This window comes from Nanorana parkeri, unplaced genomic scaffold, assembly GCF_000935625.1.
Source record: "Nanorana parkeri isolate BGI_ZX_2015 unplaced genomic scaffold, ASM93562v1 scaffold12, whole genome shotgun sequence".
NCBI classification, from domain to species: Eukaryota; Metazoa; Chordata; class Amphibia; order Anura; family Dicroglossidae; genus Nanorana; species Nanorana parkeri.
Genome location: NW_017306280.1, coordinates 2,949,105 through 2,967,011, shown reverse-complemented (window position 1 = coordinate 2,967,011; position 17,907 = coordinate 2,949,105). Strand labels below are relative to the sequence as shown.

General features: G+C 41.6%; 1 protein-coding gene across 1 annotated transcript in view; it reads left to right on the top strand.

Moving 5' to 3' along the window:
* LOC108786735 (inverted formin-2-like) overlaps positions 1 to 10,481 on the top strand; it is a 35,013-nt gene extending 24,532 nt beyond the window's left edge. The window contains exons 16-18 of the mRNA XM_018556097.1: positions 649 to 813; positions 2,683 to 3,798; positions 10,335 to 10,481. Coding sequence (XP_018411599.1) covers positions 649 to 813; positions 2,683 to 3,798; positions 10,335 to 10,366 — 1,313 coding nt within the window. The 3' untranslated portion in view covers positions 10,367 to 10,481. The remainder of the gene's footprint in view (positions 1 to 648; positions 814 to 2,682; positions 3,799 to 10,334) is intronic.
* The last annotated feature ends 7,426 nt before the right edge of the window (positions 10,482 to 17,907 follow it).

The window sequence follows — 17,907 nt, the reverse complement described above, 5'->3', positions numbered from 1 at the left end:
ATCCTCCAGCGCTGACTGGCGGAACGGGCGGGGGAGGGGGACGGGTACAGCTGGCTCTGCCTCTAGCTAGGCAGAGCCAGCTGTCACTCATGCAGCTGGGCGGATCCAGACATAATTGTCGGGATCCGCTTCAGCTGCGGCTTATCAGTATACTGCGAGCTGTAGCTCGTGGTATACTGAGCTTAGGGTGACGGGAGGACGCTAGTTTTGTGTCCTCCCGTTACCCTAAGGAGAACTATGGGGAAAAGCCCAAACCCCATAGTTTTCCTTTTAAGTGGTTCAACTCTTCAGTATCTGCCATGATATTCAAAAAATAGTTTGTTTCTGCCTAGATAGAGTTCTATACATGGCATCTATAAGGAATCTGGATTGTGTGAGAGTTTGGCTTTACTGAAATGCTGACTGGGAATGGAGACCTTCACACTAGTCTGCATTAACTTATCCACCATGACCTTTAAGCTAGAAGGGGACACACTATACAATCCAATACATGATACTTCCAAAATACACAAACTTTTATCATTTGAAGAAATAAATTAAACTTGTCTTCCTTGCCTATTCTCATCCTCATGGAATAATTGTGTTTTTATTGCTTGATTGGGTTTTTGCCTTTTTTTTTTTACTCTATTATTAATTTGCATTGTCTAGTTCGAAAAGGTGCTGCAAAGTTGGAAGAAGGCTGCATTATCGACGCTCTGCTGGCAGATATCAAAAAAGGATTCCAGCTACGCAAGACTGCAAAAAACAAGTTGGAAGCTGATGCAGCCAACAGAGCTTCTACAAATGATTTAGGCACAAAACCTCCAGAATTAGGTATGAGATCTGCTGTCTCACCTGTGAGATCACACTACCCGAGCTATACGCTGAAAAGAGACTAGTGACTTTCCCTACAAGCTTTTCTGGACTACGTGCTTATGAGCTTGTTTGCATGCTGCCGCTGTTAGTCTTCTAAAATTTGCTTGCTTGCAAAGTTGTGTAGGCTCTGCATGTGCATTGTTTTACTAATCATGTTCTTTTCTTACTTACTAATATTTGAAATACAGGGATCACCCGTATGCCCCTACAAATTTGCAGTAGTGACGCACTGACAAAGTCAGCAAGGGGAAAGTACCTGCTACCCTTATGTCATAGTAGCAACATATTTCCTTTCCCACAATGCATTTTCATTGGTTAATAGTCTTCGACTGAAGCAAATACATTGTGCGAAAAATTATGTACGGAAAACAATATTTCTTTTAGATTTTTAAATAATGGTTTTGGGGACAGCCAAAAATATATAGGGTGCTCTGTCTGTAAACCTTACTGTGGGTGATTGCCATAAGCTTGAGGTCTTGTTTGGGTGCTAGCATTGTTGAGCCATATGCAAAAAGTAACTGTGCAAGGAGGTTGTTTTTGTTAATTTTCTCTTTTGAGAAGAAACATGTCACCCAGTAAAGCACTTCTTTGCACAAATTTGCAACAATTGTTAGTCTTATTTTGAAGGATAGTCCACCTAAAAGAGTTTTTACATTTTTGGAGGAGCTGGGAGGGATTTGATCCTCCGTTGGTCCTTCAATTTTGTTCTGCAACCCTAGCTGGAAGAATTTGTCCATTACCCATTGCATAGCTATAACAGGTCAGTTTCAACCTTTTCCACTGTTGTGATTGGCCCAATAGAAGAGCCTATATATTCTCATGGAGAAGCCAGTAGAAGGCCATAATAAATACTGTATCATGTGGCTGCTAGGTGGATACCCAACCGGAATTGGAATTGACTTTGCAGGTCAATTACCCACTTAGATCTGCTTAAAACCCAAGCTAAGTGTTGTACGGCAGTAGATACAGCAGTGAAGATTTGGAAAATAAAACTGCGCCAATTAACTCAAAACTTAAGTATTTTTTATGAACGTAATTGCTCTTTAGTCTAATATGCATTCTGTGCAAGTTTATCTTTTTGCTTTTGCTCAACAAGGGTGTTGTGTCCATTTAGTCTATTGCAAAGAACAGACTTTGGGACTGACATAAGACAAAAAACATTTTTGGTAAGGTATCATATAAAATGGTCACATTAGATTTTTGTAAACAGGTTGGTCATCTATATCCTGTCTCCGTGACATTCCTTATCCCTTTTGAGTGTTTGGGCAACCCACAAGATTGCAGCTTCCATTTTTGTGAGAGGTAGACCATAAAATAAATCAGATACACCAGACTAGAAAGGTTTAGTGGCAAGAGAAAAATATATTTCCATATGTATTGATTGAATCTAATTTTGTACAAAAATTAAACAGATGGTACAGAAGATGGAATAAAATGTATTATTTTGTAAAAAAAAAAAAAAAAAGAAAGAAAAGACCAGTGTCATTGTTCAGAATAGTCATGTTTATTTTGTAGATAAGATTACATTTCAGATTAAGATATGCAAGATGATTTCTTTGTGTAATTTGCTGAAAACCAATCATTTGCATGCTAAAAAATAAAATTGATTTTGCTATGTTGTCTGTCCTTGATATGATATGAATATCTTGTGTAGATCTCCGCATGCCAGGAAATAAACTAACTTGTTTGATTTCTGCTTCTAAAATGCATTCCTTAGCTTTATTGCATGCCCAGTGGCAAATACTAATTGCTTGGTGCCGCATGTTAATGTGAGCGCTTATTGGTGTTATGAATCCACTAAAACTTTTTGGTCTTGTTTTTATAAAGGCAAACCTGTGCAAATATTAAATGGAGATGCAAAACAGACCACTAGTGACACTCCCTCCACATCAGTTGATGAAAGTGTTTCTAAATCATCTTCGCTAGCTGATAAAACTGACGACAAAGATAATGTGGGTCATAATAAGCCAATAGGCCATGATAAAGTAGAAGAACCTTCATTTCCTACAAGCCAAGACACTAAAAATTGTGTGGGGAACACGGATGACGTACAGACTGTTGTCTTGGATCCAGACACAAATTTCACTAACGATGACAAACTGGAAAAAGAAAGTCTTCCAGGCGGTATACAGAATCAGTCTTCTGAAGCTGTTACCCCAAAGAATAAAAGTACTGTTGGATGCCAAGAAGATACAACACTGAATTCTCAAAAACATATGCAAAGCAATGTATTATCTCCTGAGGGTACTTGTGCATCTGAGACAAGTCATTGCCAGTCAGGTGAAGTAGACTCGAAAAACACGGATATTCTGAATAATAACAACCTCCAGGGTGCACATGATCAAATAAATACTTCAGTTAAAGATTCTTTAGGACGTGAAAATTCAGTGGTTGATGGCCAATCAAACAATAATTCGACTGAGGTGCCTTCTAAGGAAGATAAAGCCATGGCTGATGGTATGCCAACAACTCGGGACACAATACCAAATTCTTTGGAGGAAAAGATCAGTGGGAATGTGTTTATTAATTCAGGGTTAGCTGAGGAGGTTAGCATGGCTGAAATGTCCTCAGCACATAAGAATGATGAAACTGTAGAGGTTTCCCCACCAATTCAGGATAAAGGGACTGTCAACATTTCCACATCAGCACTTAACAATGAAAACACTGATGTCTGTTCTGATGAAAAGATTGGAACTTCTGGTGTTCCCTCACCAGATCAGACAAATGGGACACACGTTCATAACAGTGGTCCTCCTGATGCTTCCACAAATGGGTCACCAGGCACTGCCCCACATACTGAAGAGAACCCGTTAACTGATGAATCTGTAAACAAATCTTCAGAATCGGCTACTCATGTCCACACTTCTGATGATTCCAAGGTCAAAAGAAGCTCCTCCAGGAACAAAAAGAAAAGAGACAAGAGGAACTCCAAAGGCGGTGAAGGTAATTGCCTATATACATATCTCTGAAATTGTAAATCACCTTCTTCTCCTACAACAAAATATTTAAATTAGCATTTTAAATTAGTTACTAAATGAGCAGTAGTGTTCTAGTGCTTCTTGAGGGAAATGTTTCAGTAGATAGATAAAAATGCCTTAAATATCCCCTTTAAACAGAATCTTTACTCGCAATAAATACTTTCTTTGCAGCAATTATATGTAGATCCATTTTCGCTGCTTGGGTGATCTCCTCTCATTACTTCTGCTACCTTTGCCTGGAGGCCAGATGATCTTTCAGTGTATTGAATGGAACAAATAACTTCTACTTACAGCTGGCAACAGAACCACACAGGGTGCAGATAATTGGAGGAGCATCATGCCACTAGATAGAAAAAGCATATAGTTACTGGTAATTTAAACTATATGTACTTTGTTGTATAAAGTACCAAACATATTCCCTATGATTTAATACTCATGTTCATCATGTTAGGTTATAGAATTGGATATACAACATTCAATAACAAGTAGCTAAGTACAGATCTTAATTAACCATCGCCACCAATTTAGGGGTGTGCAAGATTTTGTTCTGACTGGTCACTATAGACATTGCCTTAAGTGCTTTTCTCTTTGCACTGTTTGATTGGGTAACTTGCTAGTATTTAATACAAGAAAAAATCTGCATATCACCGTATGTAGGTATTGGATCAATTTAAGAAATCAAACTAACGCTGTACATTGGTTTAATATGGCTTGGTATAATCATGGTATAAGACCTTATTTTGAAGGTCCAGGCACATAAAACAAAAATTACATTACTGCATCTTGGGTTTATACTGCCATGCAGCTGGCTATACTCCCGGGTTTCCATAATTCTTCTTGCTGGATCCTCAGATATATAGTTACACTCCTGCCCCGCTGTAATGTTTCTGAAGGAAGGCAGGGTTCCTAGTCATATTGCCATGCTGGAACAGCTATTTGACATTTACACTAATGGTGACTACTGACCACTAACCAGCTAAAATCTACAGAATGATTTATATAAAAATCGTAAATTATTGCGAAGATGATCAAAAGCTAAATCAGAGCTTCACTAATCCTTCCTAAGTGGTTTGCTCATAGTTTAGCGCAAAGGGGGAAGCACTAATGGCATTCTAGCTGTTGTGGAACTACAAGACTCTGACGACCACACAGGCATGACTCCCAGAGGCAGAGACAAGATTGGGATTTATAATTTCACCATAGCTGGAAGGCTGTAGTTTGACTACCATTGCGGTAGAGAAAAGGGTTAATGCTTACCCGGAGTGCCAAGGTTGCCTACCTCTAGTTTAGAGTTTTTCTCTTGAGCTCTTCAAAATTCTCCAGCCACTTTGAAGACTTAATTCACTCTGATGGAAAGCCTGTCCTCAACCTGCCAGGATAAGATAGCATATCGCCAGTGGATGGATTTACCATCCGGGACAGTAGGTGCTGACAGAGGCAAGTTTTCACTGTAAAAACATGGCCCTGGTCAGAGTTGTTCATTATCATGCCATAAGCATTTCCAACTTCTTGGGAAGTCTACCTGTGTACAGGCCAGGATCAAAGTATGACTTCCAGCTAGATATCTCCCAGCTCATTGTTCTAAGCAAAAGATCTATCCATCTATGGCCAATATTATTTAGTACAGAGTGAAACATGAACATATAGCCAGTAAATTTGGGGAAGTGGTACCCTCTGCATGTCAATAATTTTAACCATAAACACACCCACTAGAACAGAGCATTGCTTAGCCGTAGGTGGTATGTGTGAAATTACTGAGGTAGGATAAAATAATGAGTAGTATATTCATGATGTACTATAACACTCAAAAGAGGACATGAAACGCTAAGGGGGCATTTATCATGCAAATAATTGAGTGAGATTTACCAATTTGTGGGCCCTGACCACCAGTAAACCACCGTCTGCCACAAACCTGCTTTTATTAGCTTTAAATTGTTTGAAGAGCCAAAGGCACAATTTAGTAATCATTATTTGCCATGACAATTGTGCTTTTTCAATGAGAGCTGAATAGAACGCTAAATATAGCAAAGAACTTGCTTTATAGTTAAGTGAATCAAGGCTAATATCTGGAGTAGGACATGGTTTAGTACCTCCAGTGCCTTTACTGCTGCATTTTTGCATGAATTCCCCAACCCCCGTCATTGCCAGGCATGGTCATAACTAGCTAAGATTGATTGACTGACCAATCTGAGATGTACTTATGTTTCTATGAAGCATCTTCCATGCAGGGCACTCAAGTACTGTATCTTGGACCCTCTATTAGATCCTTCAAAGAGACATGGAGAATTCAAGTTCAAGCACAGAGGTAGCTTTAAAGTAAACATAGAGAAATATGGAGACTGCCATTGCTGACCTCCTGAAAATGCTAGGTGCCTGGTTACTATACTGACCCCCTGGCTTTCAGTACTTGCTAAATCACTGACCCAGAACAATTATGGAGTTTAACTATATCCAACATCGAGTCCTTAACTGCACATTTGTTCTGGGTTACTGACTTACAATTTCAAAGCAAGAGGGTCTATGACAGGTAGGCAACTTACAGGGTTATTCACTAAAGGGTGAAGAGTTTGGAGAAGGCAGGAGAAGTGAACAATCTAGAACATAGCTGAACTGGAGAGTAAACTGAATTGGAGAATTTTTACAAATCATCTATTTTGGCCTAGATTGTTCACTTCTCCTGACTTCTCCAAACTCTTCACCCTTTAGTGAGTAACCCTGTAAAATTTTCAGAATGAAAAGGTAACAATGGTTGCCTCCATGTTTCTTTTAAAGAAAGGCTTCCTTTAAGCCTATTACAGATGGGTTGATGGTGAGTGGGACCTTCCTGCGGGTTTTATGGTGAAGACCTGGTAGAGTATTGGTCCATCTCCCATGCTAAAATCTGGGAATCTGTTTAGATGAGTTATCCGTATTTGTTATAAAGTGCCATTAGAAATCATCTAATATTTAGTATTTCTTGTTTTACATAAAACATTTTTCATCAGTGACCTCTAAAATTCTATCATAGCCTATTATCTGTTTTTGTACTTGCCATATGTCGATAGAGTATAAGCACAGGCTGTGATGCCAATGTGGTTCTCCTAACAGCCAAGAGCAATCATTCTATCTATAGCAACATTGCATTTTCTCTCTCAATAAACAGAGATGGGAGTTGATTCTGGCAGTCATAAAACAAAGAGTTGTGTGGTACAGTAAGGTATGTAATACCGAGATTTATGTTGACTAACGTCGCTTATGTGCAGATAAATACTCGTTCCCTACTTGGAGAATAAATCAAAATGACCAACGTAATTGTTTTCTTGTGTCCAGCAACTTCTGTTTTGTGTCTCTTCAATGTCAACTAAATGTAATGCTTATAATCTTCTTCGTTCTTTCAATCAAATAATGAATAACCTGCGGGTGGAACTCTCATTGGCGTGGCTGAGTCTTTTTTTGTAGGCAATGGGTGAGGCTTTGCTCCGTAAAATGGAGGTGTGGCCAAAACTATGCTTTATTAAGTTGCCCTGTAGGCTAGGTTCACACCTAGGCGATTTATCACACAAAACAGAGATTTGCATTCAAGTCTATGGAAGCTGTTAACACCGTTGTGATTTGTTGCGTGGTAAATCGCAGGAGTTATTTTTGTGCGGTTTGGGTCCCATAGACTTCTCTATGCATTGAAAACCGTGCAACAACCGTGCGGTTTTCATAGCAAAATTGTGCACACAAAAACACTCGACAACCATGCGAAACCAGCTCCGTTGCCTAGGTGTGAACCTAGCCTCAGGTTTCTTTTATTGTGCTTTTCATGTGTGACTGGGTGATGGAAGGCTGCACTTTGGACTGCTTATTTAAGCCTATTTAGGCCTAAAAATGTCAGGACAGACTCTCTTACTAGGTGGAGGCTTTAGCTGCTTAATTTCTATTCAAATCTGTTGTTTATATGGGCCAAAGTTTAAATTATTTGACTATATTGGGATGGGTCTTGGTTGGTCTGTACTAATGCTTACGTTATAAAATGTAATACATGGCTGGGACACTGCTCTCCATATGGTCCAACACCAGCGGTCACTAGGGATAATAGTACTAGCTGCAGCAAACACAGGAGCACCGCATGGCCAAGATGACCATGTCTCTTTAAACAAGTACCAAAATTGAAAAAAGTTAACCCTTGATCTGCCTGTTATTACTCCACCACACTTTCACAATCAGAAATGTCTGGCTACATTAGAGATAAGCAAATGAATAGAGATGGGGTAGCCAAACTTCGGCCAACCAGCTGTGGTGAAACAACAAATCCCATAAGGCATTGCAAGAGTCTGACAGCCGCAGACATGACTTTGAGAGGCAAATGCACAATGGAATATGTAGTTACACCACAGCCGGAGGGCAGACGTTTGACTACATCTGGAACAGAGTATTCTATAACCAGTTATTCTAGTCGGCCAAGCAGCCATTTTAAAAATGGTGCCATTTGCCTATGGGGTTTGTCCAACACCAGATCTAATGGATAAGCTATGCATCATTTTTGGAAACTGCTCTTCTCCGCTGTTGTATTAGTGAAGACAGCGATCACTTTTCAGTTTTGAGTTGATGCAACCCAGAAGGGGGAGGGAAGCGTGTAGTGTAGAGCCTTACACCGACCGTGCACTGCCCAAATCTGGACAGCTTGTAGGTACGTATTATCTAAAATCTCCTACCCTTAAGCAGAGAAACCCCTCTTGGCTCATGCCAACGGATAGTTCCACTTCTGTGCGTCTCTTCTATTACCAACAAATTAAATTATAACATTTCCTAAATTATATCGTTGTTAGTCTTTCTTAAATGTTGTTATATATTTGTGTTTCCAGTTTAATAGGTGAATGTTGTCTTCTGTCTATGTTATGTTTTGTAATAAAGTCGCTTAAACTTTGTGACTGTAGCAACCCAGTGCAAGCATTTTTTTCTGCAGCTTGAATAATCTCTAACCAACCAAATCTCATTTTTCTAATTACACAGTAACACAAACGTACTGATGGCTATAGACATTGGGGGTTCACTTTTTACAGGGGAACTTAGCTTAGTGAATGTGGTAAAGAAGGATGTACTGTACAGATACTGGACCCAGCGTCTATTATGAGGCCAATCGTTCTGATCGCTCACCTGTACCAAACCATGTACCTTCTACATGTACATGAAGACACGTATGAGGCCCTGTGCTGTACTTATTTCTGATAGCTGAGGCATCAGAGCATGAAAGTGCTTTGGTGTAAACGGAGCCTTATGAAAAAGTAAATGTAAACTATGTTTCTATACATAACTTTTATTATACACAGGACTAAAAAATAAATGTTACCATTTCTTCAGTCCATACACAGGACTAAAAAATAAATGTTACCATTTCTTCAGTCCATACACAGGACTAAAAAATAAATGTTACCATTTCTTCAGTCCATACACAGGACTAAAAAATAAATGTTACCATTTCTTCAGTCCATAAAAATATACAAATATGAATATTTCATGTTTACTACTTGCAATCAACAGAATCCTCCTCATGCAGAGCAGGATAGGTCAGAGCATAGATATACTTCCTCCTTGCCAGCTTATACGGAACTGTGCCTAGTTATAGTTAGATGCACCAAGCATTTTAAAAGACAGTGCTGGGCTTTCTTTTAGAAAGCTTAGTATGCACTGCATCCTGCCATAGAAATACCCTGTATTAAATTTATACAAAGATTGTATTCAAGAAAGATCAGCCCAGAAATATTTGAACATAAAATACCATTCTAGTTTCCTTTAAAGGAGAACTATGAGATGAGTGCTTTTCACTCACCTCATAGTTCTAGCCGACCTGGGACAATGAGACTGTCACAGGTCGGCTCAGTAGATCGGGAGGTGAGCGAACACATACCGGTGTTCGCTCACCTCTTGATCCTGTCACGGCTCTCTGCAGTGACAGCGGAGGGGCTGGATTCCCCCCTCCGATACGCCAGCGCTGACTGGCCGGACGGGGGAGGGTACAGCTGGCTCTGCCTCTAGATAGGCCGAGCCAGCTGTCACTCACGCAGCTGGGCGGATCCAGACATAATTGTCGGGATCCGCTTCAACTGCGGCGTCTCAGTATACCACGAGGTATACTGCGGTTTCTCAGTATACTGCGAGCTACAGCTCGCGGTATACTAAGCCTAGGGGGACGGGACGACGCTAGTTTGTGTCCTCCCGTTACCCTAAGGAGAACTATGGGGAAAAGCCTTAACCCCATAGTTCTCCTTTAAGGAGCAGAGGCAGACATGTTGCCCGGTTCAGGATTAGTTTTAATTCTTTCATCTACACTGGGATTCTTTGCCTTTTTTTTCATTTATATTTAAATTTTTATCCCTTATTATACTATAAATACTCATTTTTGTAGTTGCTGCTAAGCAGTATAGTCTATGTACAATTGTACGCCGTGTCCTACCTTTGTAATAAATGATTTACTCCAATGGCTAATCACAATGCTAAATATCTGTTATAAACTATTTGATTTTTATTTTACCGTAGGATTCCGGACCAAGAAGATGCAAAAGCAGTGAATCTTTGGGCAAAGCTTGCACCGCCTCTTCCTTTTACATCCAATACCTTATGACAGATGGAAAATAACATATAAAATGCTATTTATTAATAGTTTTCTATCTTCTATTGCAAAGAGATAAATGTATAGCAACACCTTTTACAAGTTCTACGACCTGCTAACCAAATAGTCATTTGGAAGGATATCTTCATACTGCTGCAGATTGCTCTTCCTTTCCGTTACAGTGTATCCTGAAGCAGGTGCAAGTTCTTCCCTGAGAGTTATTACAATTTCCTACTTACAGCTTTTTTTATTGGCTGCCTTGGTGTTCCGTCCAAAGGGAAACAGTTATGGAGGAAAGAGTTCAGGTGACTGGGCAATGGAAAAGGTCTTTTAAGCAGCGGTATCCCTAGCCTATCCACAGCCCTAGTCAGCGCGGGCGGTGGAGGTCAAGAGCTGGGGGGTACTCCGGCCAGTGCCCCACTCAACTCCTGGCAACCAACGACGTCATTGGCCCTCACACATCACACATCTTCCGACTCTTAGCAACCTGGGACGCTTTGGTTGGAAAGGGGGCGGCAGCAACATTGTGCAGCAGAGCGGCAATGCTGCTCTGCCTGCCACCCCACCAACGTGAGACAAACAGATGCCATTTGAGGTCTTCAGCCCACATGACCCAAAGAGATGCCACCTGAGGCAACAACTTCAGGCTGCCTCATTATAGGGATAACCCTCTCTTTAAGGCTGGATTCACACCCATGCACTTTCTTCCCATATGCGTTTTCCATTCAAATAGATGGAAACGCATTGAAGCCCATGTCAATATGCATTTTGACTTGCAATATATTTTGCATTGACTTTCCACATGCACCAGGACGAGTGTTGATGCACGTCATGATGCATTTAAATGCATCATGAATTTTGATGTGTTTCCATTGATTCTAAAGGAAAAAAACCTCAAGCAAAAACACAAAGGCAGGAATCCAGCCTAAGATTTTACTTAAACCTGCTTCCAGTGACAACCTAGTTGGAAATTAGAACAATCAGAAAAAAAGAGGTATAAAATGAAACATTAGAATGTAAATCAGGTTCTTTTATTGTGACACCAACACTGCAATATCACTGCCAGCGGTATAATAGCATAAAATCTCAATAATAACAGAATTCCGGGCAGGTGGAGAGACGCCTGCTAACTAGTCACAGTCAAAAGTAAAGCAGCGAATCAAACCCTACTCTAAAATGAAAAAAAGAGTTGTTGTTTATTATGGCCAGAATTATACAGACTTATTCAATGAGGATAAAAGCATAACCTGAAATTCCTATTTACTAATCTGAATTTTGCAACCTAGCTGAATACTGAGTTTAAATCGGGTCTAGAAAAACGAAAGGCGTGCAAAGTCTTACGGTCTGTATTCTTTAGGAAGCAGCCACAGACTGTGTAGAAAAGTTGGTCCCCTGCCAACATGCTGCAGCGAAGGATCCTTTTTCTCTGAGTGGAAGCAGTGGTCTCTCTGCAGAGGCCCCCTACTGAGAGACAACCACAGGTCTAGAATCAACAAATTGGCTGATTGCACAGTTCTAGCTCTGTCAGCGAGGGGAGTGTCGGATCGCCAAGCTGCTGATACAGGCTGCACTGAAACCATGAACTGATTGACAAATTGTATTTTATTATTGGTATTTATATAGCGCCGGCCGTTTACACAGTGCACATTCACCAGTTCCTGCCCTCAACGCTTACAATCTAAGGTCCCTATCGAACATGCATAGCAGGGCCAATTTAGACAGGAGCCATATAACCTATCAGCATGTCTGTGGAGTGTGCGAGGAAACTGGTGTACGCGGAGGGAACCCACGCAAGCACAGGGAGAACATGCAAACTCCTTGTAGATAGTGACCTGGCCAGGATTTGAACCATGGACCCCCAGTGCTGCAAGGCAGTAGCGCTAACCACTGCTTGTGATCATTTTGATCTAAATGTACAATAGTGATATGACGTATTACAAAGCTGGGAAATCAGAAGCGCTTTTAGCGGTGAAGTAACTACAAGTTCAGTATAGCCATATTGAGTCACAGACCAGCTTTCCATGACCATAGCCTTTCTTTTCTTATACCACATTGCTTAAAGGGCAACCACAGGAGCTATTCCGTACTTTTACTCTTAAAAATGAATATTTGCACCTTATCTTGAAATCTTCTGTACAATATAATATAGTGTTAGGCAACAGTCAGCCCTTTGACTGGTAAGAGGGTATTAGGATTCATATGATGGTTATAGTTCAGCTCACATCAAGGCTTTCTTATACAGAGATGCTCATCCTGGGGTCCCTCACTTGTGGCTTCTTTAGCCATAGTAGTAGAGTTTTACTTGCCATAAGACACAATTGAGGCTATGCCAGCAGAGTAATAGAGGGAAGCATTAAGAACAATACACTTAGGCCTCATATACACACACATACTGTATATGGGGTAGGAACCATAGTGCTGTGCACACACTGGAAAACTGGAATTTCTATTTCCCCATTGTTCTCTAGAATTCATTAAAAAAAAGAAACCAAATGACATAGTTTAAAGGTGTCAGCCATAGGATGTGACTGTGTGTTTGTCAGTGGGAAAAAATTGACTACTCTATGTATTCTATGGCAGTCTTTCCAAAGCAGGGTTCAGTGGAAGCCTAGGGTTCCTTTAGCAATGAGAAATTGCTGCCTCTCCGATAGGTAAAAACATTATTGGTGTCAGTGGTTACTTATCTATAAGGGAGATTCTTCCCCTAGAGTACCAGGGTAAAGGTGCTCCTCTCCCAATAACCACCAACATAAGGGGGCCCTTCTCCACTGACCACCAATGAAAGGGTATTTGTGCCAGAAGGAGCACCAAACAGGTGTTCTTAGAGTCCAAAAGTGTTTATTCAATTCCTCAAATGACAACAGGGAAATTAAGGCATCCAATGGGGTTTGGTGGCCTGTTGCCCAATTCACCATTGGCTGCCTTTATTTTAGACTCTTAGAATGTCCATTTGGCGCTCCTTTTTCTCAAATATACATGGACTTAGTTTTTGTATCAGTATCCAGCACCTCACCTACACTTTCCCTTAAGATCAATAATGAAAGTGGGTACGTCACTGATCGCCAATGTGAGGGAACCCTACAGCGTACTCATTGTTATTATGTCATTCATATTTCAGTGTCATTACTGAAAACAATTGTCAGGGGTTCCTGGAGACCTGAATGTTATTTCAAGGGTTCTTCCTAGTTAAAAAGGCTGAGAAAGGTTGTTCTAGGAATATATTCGGGTCATGCTGTCTGATCATCCGGAAACCAGGGATGAGGGTCTCTGTAAGGTTTATGGATGTGGTCTGCCAATCACTGACGTGCTGTAACCACACCAAGATATATATATATATATATTTGATCAAACTGAAGACTAATGAAGGTTAAATTATAATTGGTTGCCCTGATATAACGGCACATTTTGTAGAAGAATGGCCCTCGGTTTCGCCTCACGTAGAAGATTCTGCACTTGAAAAAACAGACCATTATTTTGCATAAGAGATTTACTATTGAAGTGCTTGTCCTGTACATAGAAGTATTTTGGAAATAATATTTTGTTTCTTCTGTAATTAGTTTTGCAAAGTGCATACTGCCTTCTCAATAAATTATTTTCTTTGCAAAAACGCAAATGTGTTTTTTTCTTATTTCTATTTAAAGCCCCGGCATGGAGGTATAGAACCACAATGTCCACCATCAGGGCTGTGTTCATCAAAATGGCACCAGCCAGCGCCTAGGGCAGCGGGTTTAGAGGCGGCACCACCAAACCTCAGAATGTACAAATTGTAAATGCTAAAAAGATCACAAGACTCAAGGGGCGGAGCTTGTCTGAAAGAGCTTCACTGTTAAGTAATAATATTGTATAAAGATGGCCATGTACACTATGCCAGAGTTATATTCAGATAAAGAGAATGCAATGTCTGCCATGAGCCCCCAAGGCCCTTTTCACTATTTTGCCAGCCTACAAAAAACATAAAATGTGCCTTGTATTTAATAAAAATATCTTTGGGATGGGAAAGGAAAAACTCTTTAGCTTTAAGGTCTGGTTCACACCTGGGCGTTTTACAGCGCGTTCCTACATGCTGCAAAATGCTCAACATGTGAAAACCAATAATTGCCTTTGGGTATGGTTCCCACCTGGGCGTTTTACAGCGCGTATGAACGCGCTGAAAAACGGCCTACGCCCAAAGAAGTACACTCGGGAATACAGCGTACAGGTCTTACCTTGTCCGCGATCCCCGCTGTGTCCTCCGGCGGCTGCCGACTTCCGGATTCCGTCCCTTTCACTGAACAGAAAAACGTGCTAAAAAGCGCAAAAAAAAACGAGCTGAAAAAATACGCTCAGGTGTGAACCCAGTATTAAGGCCACGTTCACACTTTGTGATGCATGAAGGTGCCTTAAAGGAGAACTATGGGGTTAGTGCTTTTGCCCACAGTTCTCCTAAGGGTCACGGGAGGACACAAACTAGCTACAGCTCGCGGTATACTGAGACCGCCGCAGCCGGGACAGATCCCGACACTACTTTCGAGATCCACCCAGCGGGCTCTGCCTATCTAGAGGCAGATCCAGCTGTACCCGCCCCCTTCCCCAGTCTGTTCCGCCAGTCAGCTCTGGAGAATCAGAGCGGGGAGGGGGGGAATCCCTGCAGGGAGCCGTGAGTCACTGCTCTCTGCAGGGGCATGATCGAGAAGTGAGCGAGCAACGGTATGTGTTCGCTCATTTCCCGATCTACTGAGCCGACCTTGGACTGTGTTTCATGCACCCTTTGCAAAATACCATAAAGTCACTCGCACTCCGTTTGTGGATAGCAGTCAATCTCCTTTATTGACTGAACATGATGGCAAACAAAAGTGACTTTTTGCCTGGAGAAGGGACTGCCTGGTCCCAAAACGTTGCTTTGTTATGTGACCTAAAGGAGATTGACTGCTATCCACAAACGGAGTGCGAGTGACTTTATGGTAGTTTGATGTGCGGAGGCATCCGCGGTCACTTTCGGCACCCCCCAGTTTTTCGTTTGGGCTTTATCCGGTCAGGAGTGTGATGGGATCTACTGCATTCTCCTGTTACACCCATGTCACAGTCCGCAAAGCTTTGTCCTAATGCCAAAAATTAATAATTGCACATTTTTTCTTTCATCACGCGCATTTTTATTTTTAATAAATTCCGGTGCACTTAAAGTGATATTAAATGCCAAATGCTGATGAAATCACTTACAATGGAAGCTGCTCCTTGAGGTTTACAAGTTTTAGCTTCCAGCAGAATCAGCTGGCCCCCTGAGCAGTGGTCCTGGTATCCTATTTTAGGGTGGCTCCTTTCCCTTACAGGGTCTTATTGAGCCACCCTTCTGTGTGTGCTAGTAATCTGTGTTTGTCTCCACAAACACACAGGGACAGCAAAGCTAGCCTCTCCTCCTCCCTTCTTCAAGCTAATAGATAGATGGTTGCTGAAGTTTGGGATCTTGTACTGGACAGGAAGTTCAGGGAAGCACAGCTGAGAGTTGGAGCTGTTTGGAAACATGATGACTAAGTGCTTGGGCAAAAATTTCAGGAAATACTTTTGCTGGGCAATGTATATTTGTTTAATCTGGATTCATTATAATAATAATAAAAAAAAAGATTGAGCATTTAATACTACTATGATAACTTTTTGCAAAAGGTGGAATAAGCCTTTAAATTGATACTGACGTGTAATATGCTGGAGATCTGCGTCTATTACTGTTACACAGGAATGAATGGTATCATTCCTGTAATACGAATCTACAGTCTGTCCTCGTTTTCCTCTAATCTGTGTGACATTCTGTTGCTCAGTCTGACACAAGCCTTAGGGCTTGTTCACACCAAGCGCGGAGCAGATCCGGACCAGAGCAGGTGCAGACCGGATCAAAACTGCGTTCAATGTATTCCTATGGTATTTTGACCTCCAGTTCACATCGCAGCGTGCGGATCCAGACCAGATCCAGACCAGATGAAAAAAATGCGGCAAGCCCTATTTTACCTGCTCTGCATCTGGTCTGGAACGCATCAAAAACGCATCTAAAATGCAAAAACGCATGCAAGTGCCTGAAAGTCCATGTTAAACTTTAAAAAAAAAACATTTTTTTTTTTTACCAAAACCGGCCCTAAACGCATCAAAAACGCGGCACAACCCACTACACTGCGTGTGCAGAAACCTGACCGGATCTGGTCTGCATTTGGTGTGAACAAGGCCTTAGGCTACCATCACACAGGAACTTTCCTGCCAAGTATCAGCCAACTTTTGTTGTTTTTTTCAGGGATGCACCGATACCACTTTTTTAAGACCGAGTACCGATACTTTTGATCAAGTACTCGCAGATACCAATTACCGATACTTTTTCTTAAAAGGGACAGGCCACATTTTTTCTAAAGCAATACAAACTAATGCTTTAAGGTCACTTTCTTAATATTATGATTCATGAGATGACGAGGGAGCATGACGCCGGCTTCCGGGCCAATCAGAATGCCGGCGCTGCGTCATTACACGGCGCCCAGCTTTGCTAGCTTCCTGACCAATCTGGAAGCCGGGCAGCGCGTCATTGTATGCTACCCGGCTTCCTGATTGGCCGGGAAGTCGGCTCCATGCTCTCTCACAAGTGACGAGAGAGCATGGAGCCGTTTCCTGGCCAATCAGGAAACCTGGCAGCGTGTAATGATGCGCTGCCAGGCTTCCCGATACAGGAAGTACTCGTGCTAGGTATCGGAGCATTTGGGCGAGTACGAGTACTCACCCAAATACTCGGTATCGGCACCGATACCCATATCGGTATCGGTGCATCCCTAGTTTTTTTTAAATATTGGAATATAGACCATGAAAAATGATCGATCTAACTGGTGATCGCTGTAACACTTCATGATCCTCCGATCCTCGCAAATCTTACTTTGGGAAATACGGCAGCCAGGAAAAGTATAATCAAAGTCTTCAACAGTTTATCACAGTTTTTCCACACAAACTTGAGGGGCTGCTCATCCAAGGCTCTGGGGCTTCCACCACGAACATAGAAAACAAAAGGGAACAGAGCGCCACCTCCGTGCTAAGATTGACTGCGGCCGGTGGACGGTGATGTGACCGCAGGCAACCGTGGTACACAGTCTGGGCGATACCATGTTGGGTTAACAGACAGTGTGGCCTCTTGTTTGCTGTTAAAGCGTGATGAAAACATTTGCTTGCGAGTACAGATATCCCTTGTTTTATTTATCCTAATAAATGATTTTACACACGGAGGTGGCGCTCTGTTACCTTTTGTTATATAATTTATACTTTACCCGTTCAAGCAACATGTTTTCTGCACTGACATTTTCTTTGCTGCAAAGCTTGGCCCCTGGGGCCCCGTCCTTCCCAAATCTCACAGGCATGAGTTTAAAAATGGAGTGGAGTAAGAGCTTACATAGTGGTAAAAGCACAGTCCACTTCTCTGACCATGTTCCATAGTCCAATCATATTTAGGGTATAACGTGAAACATGGTCACATTCTCCAGACCCCCCCCCCCCCACCCACAAAAC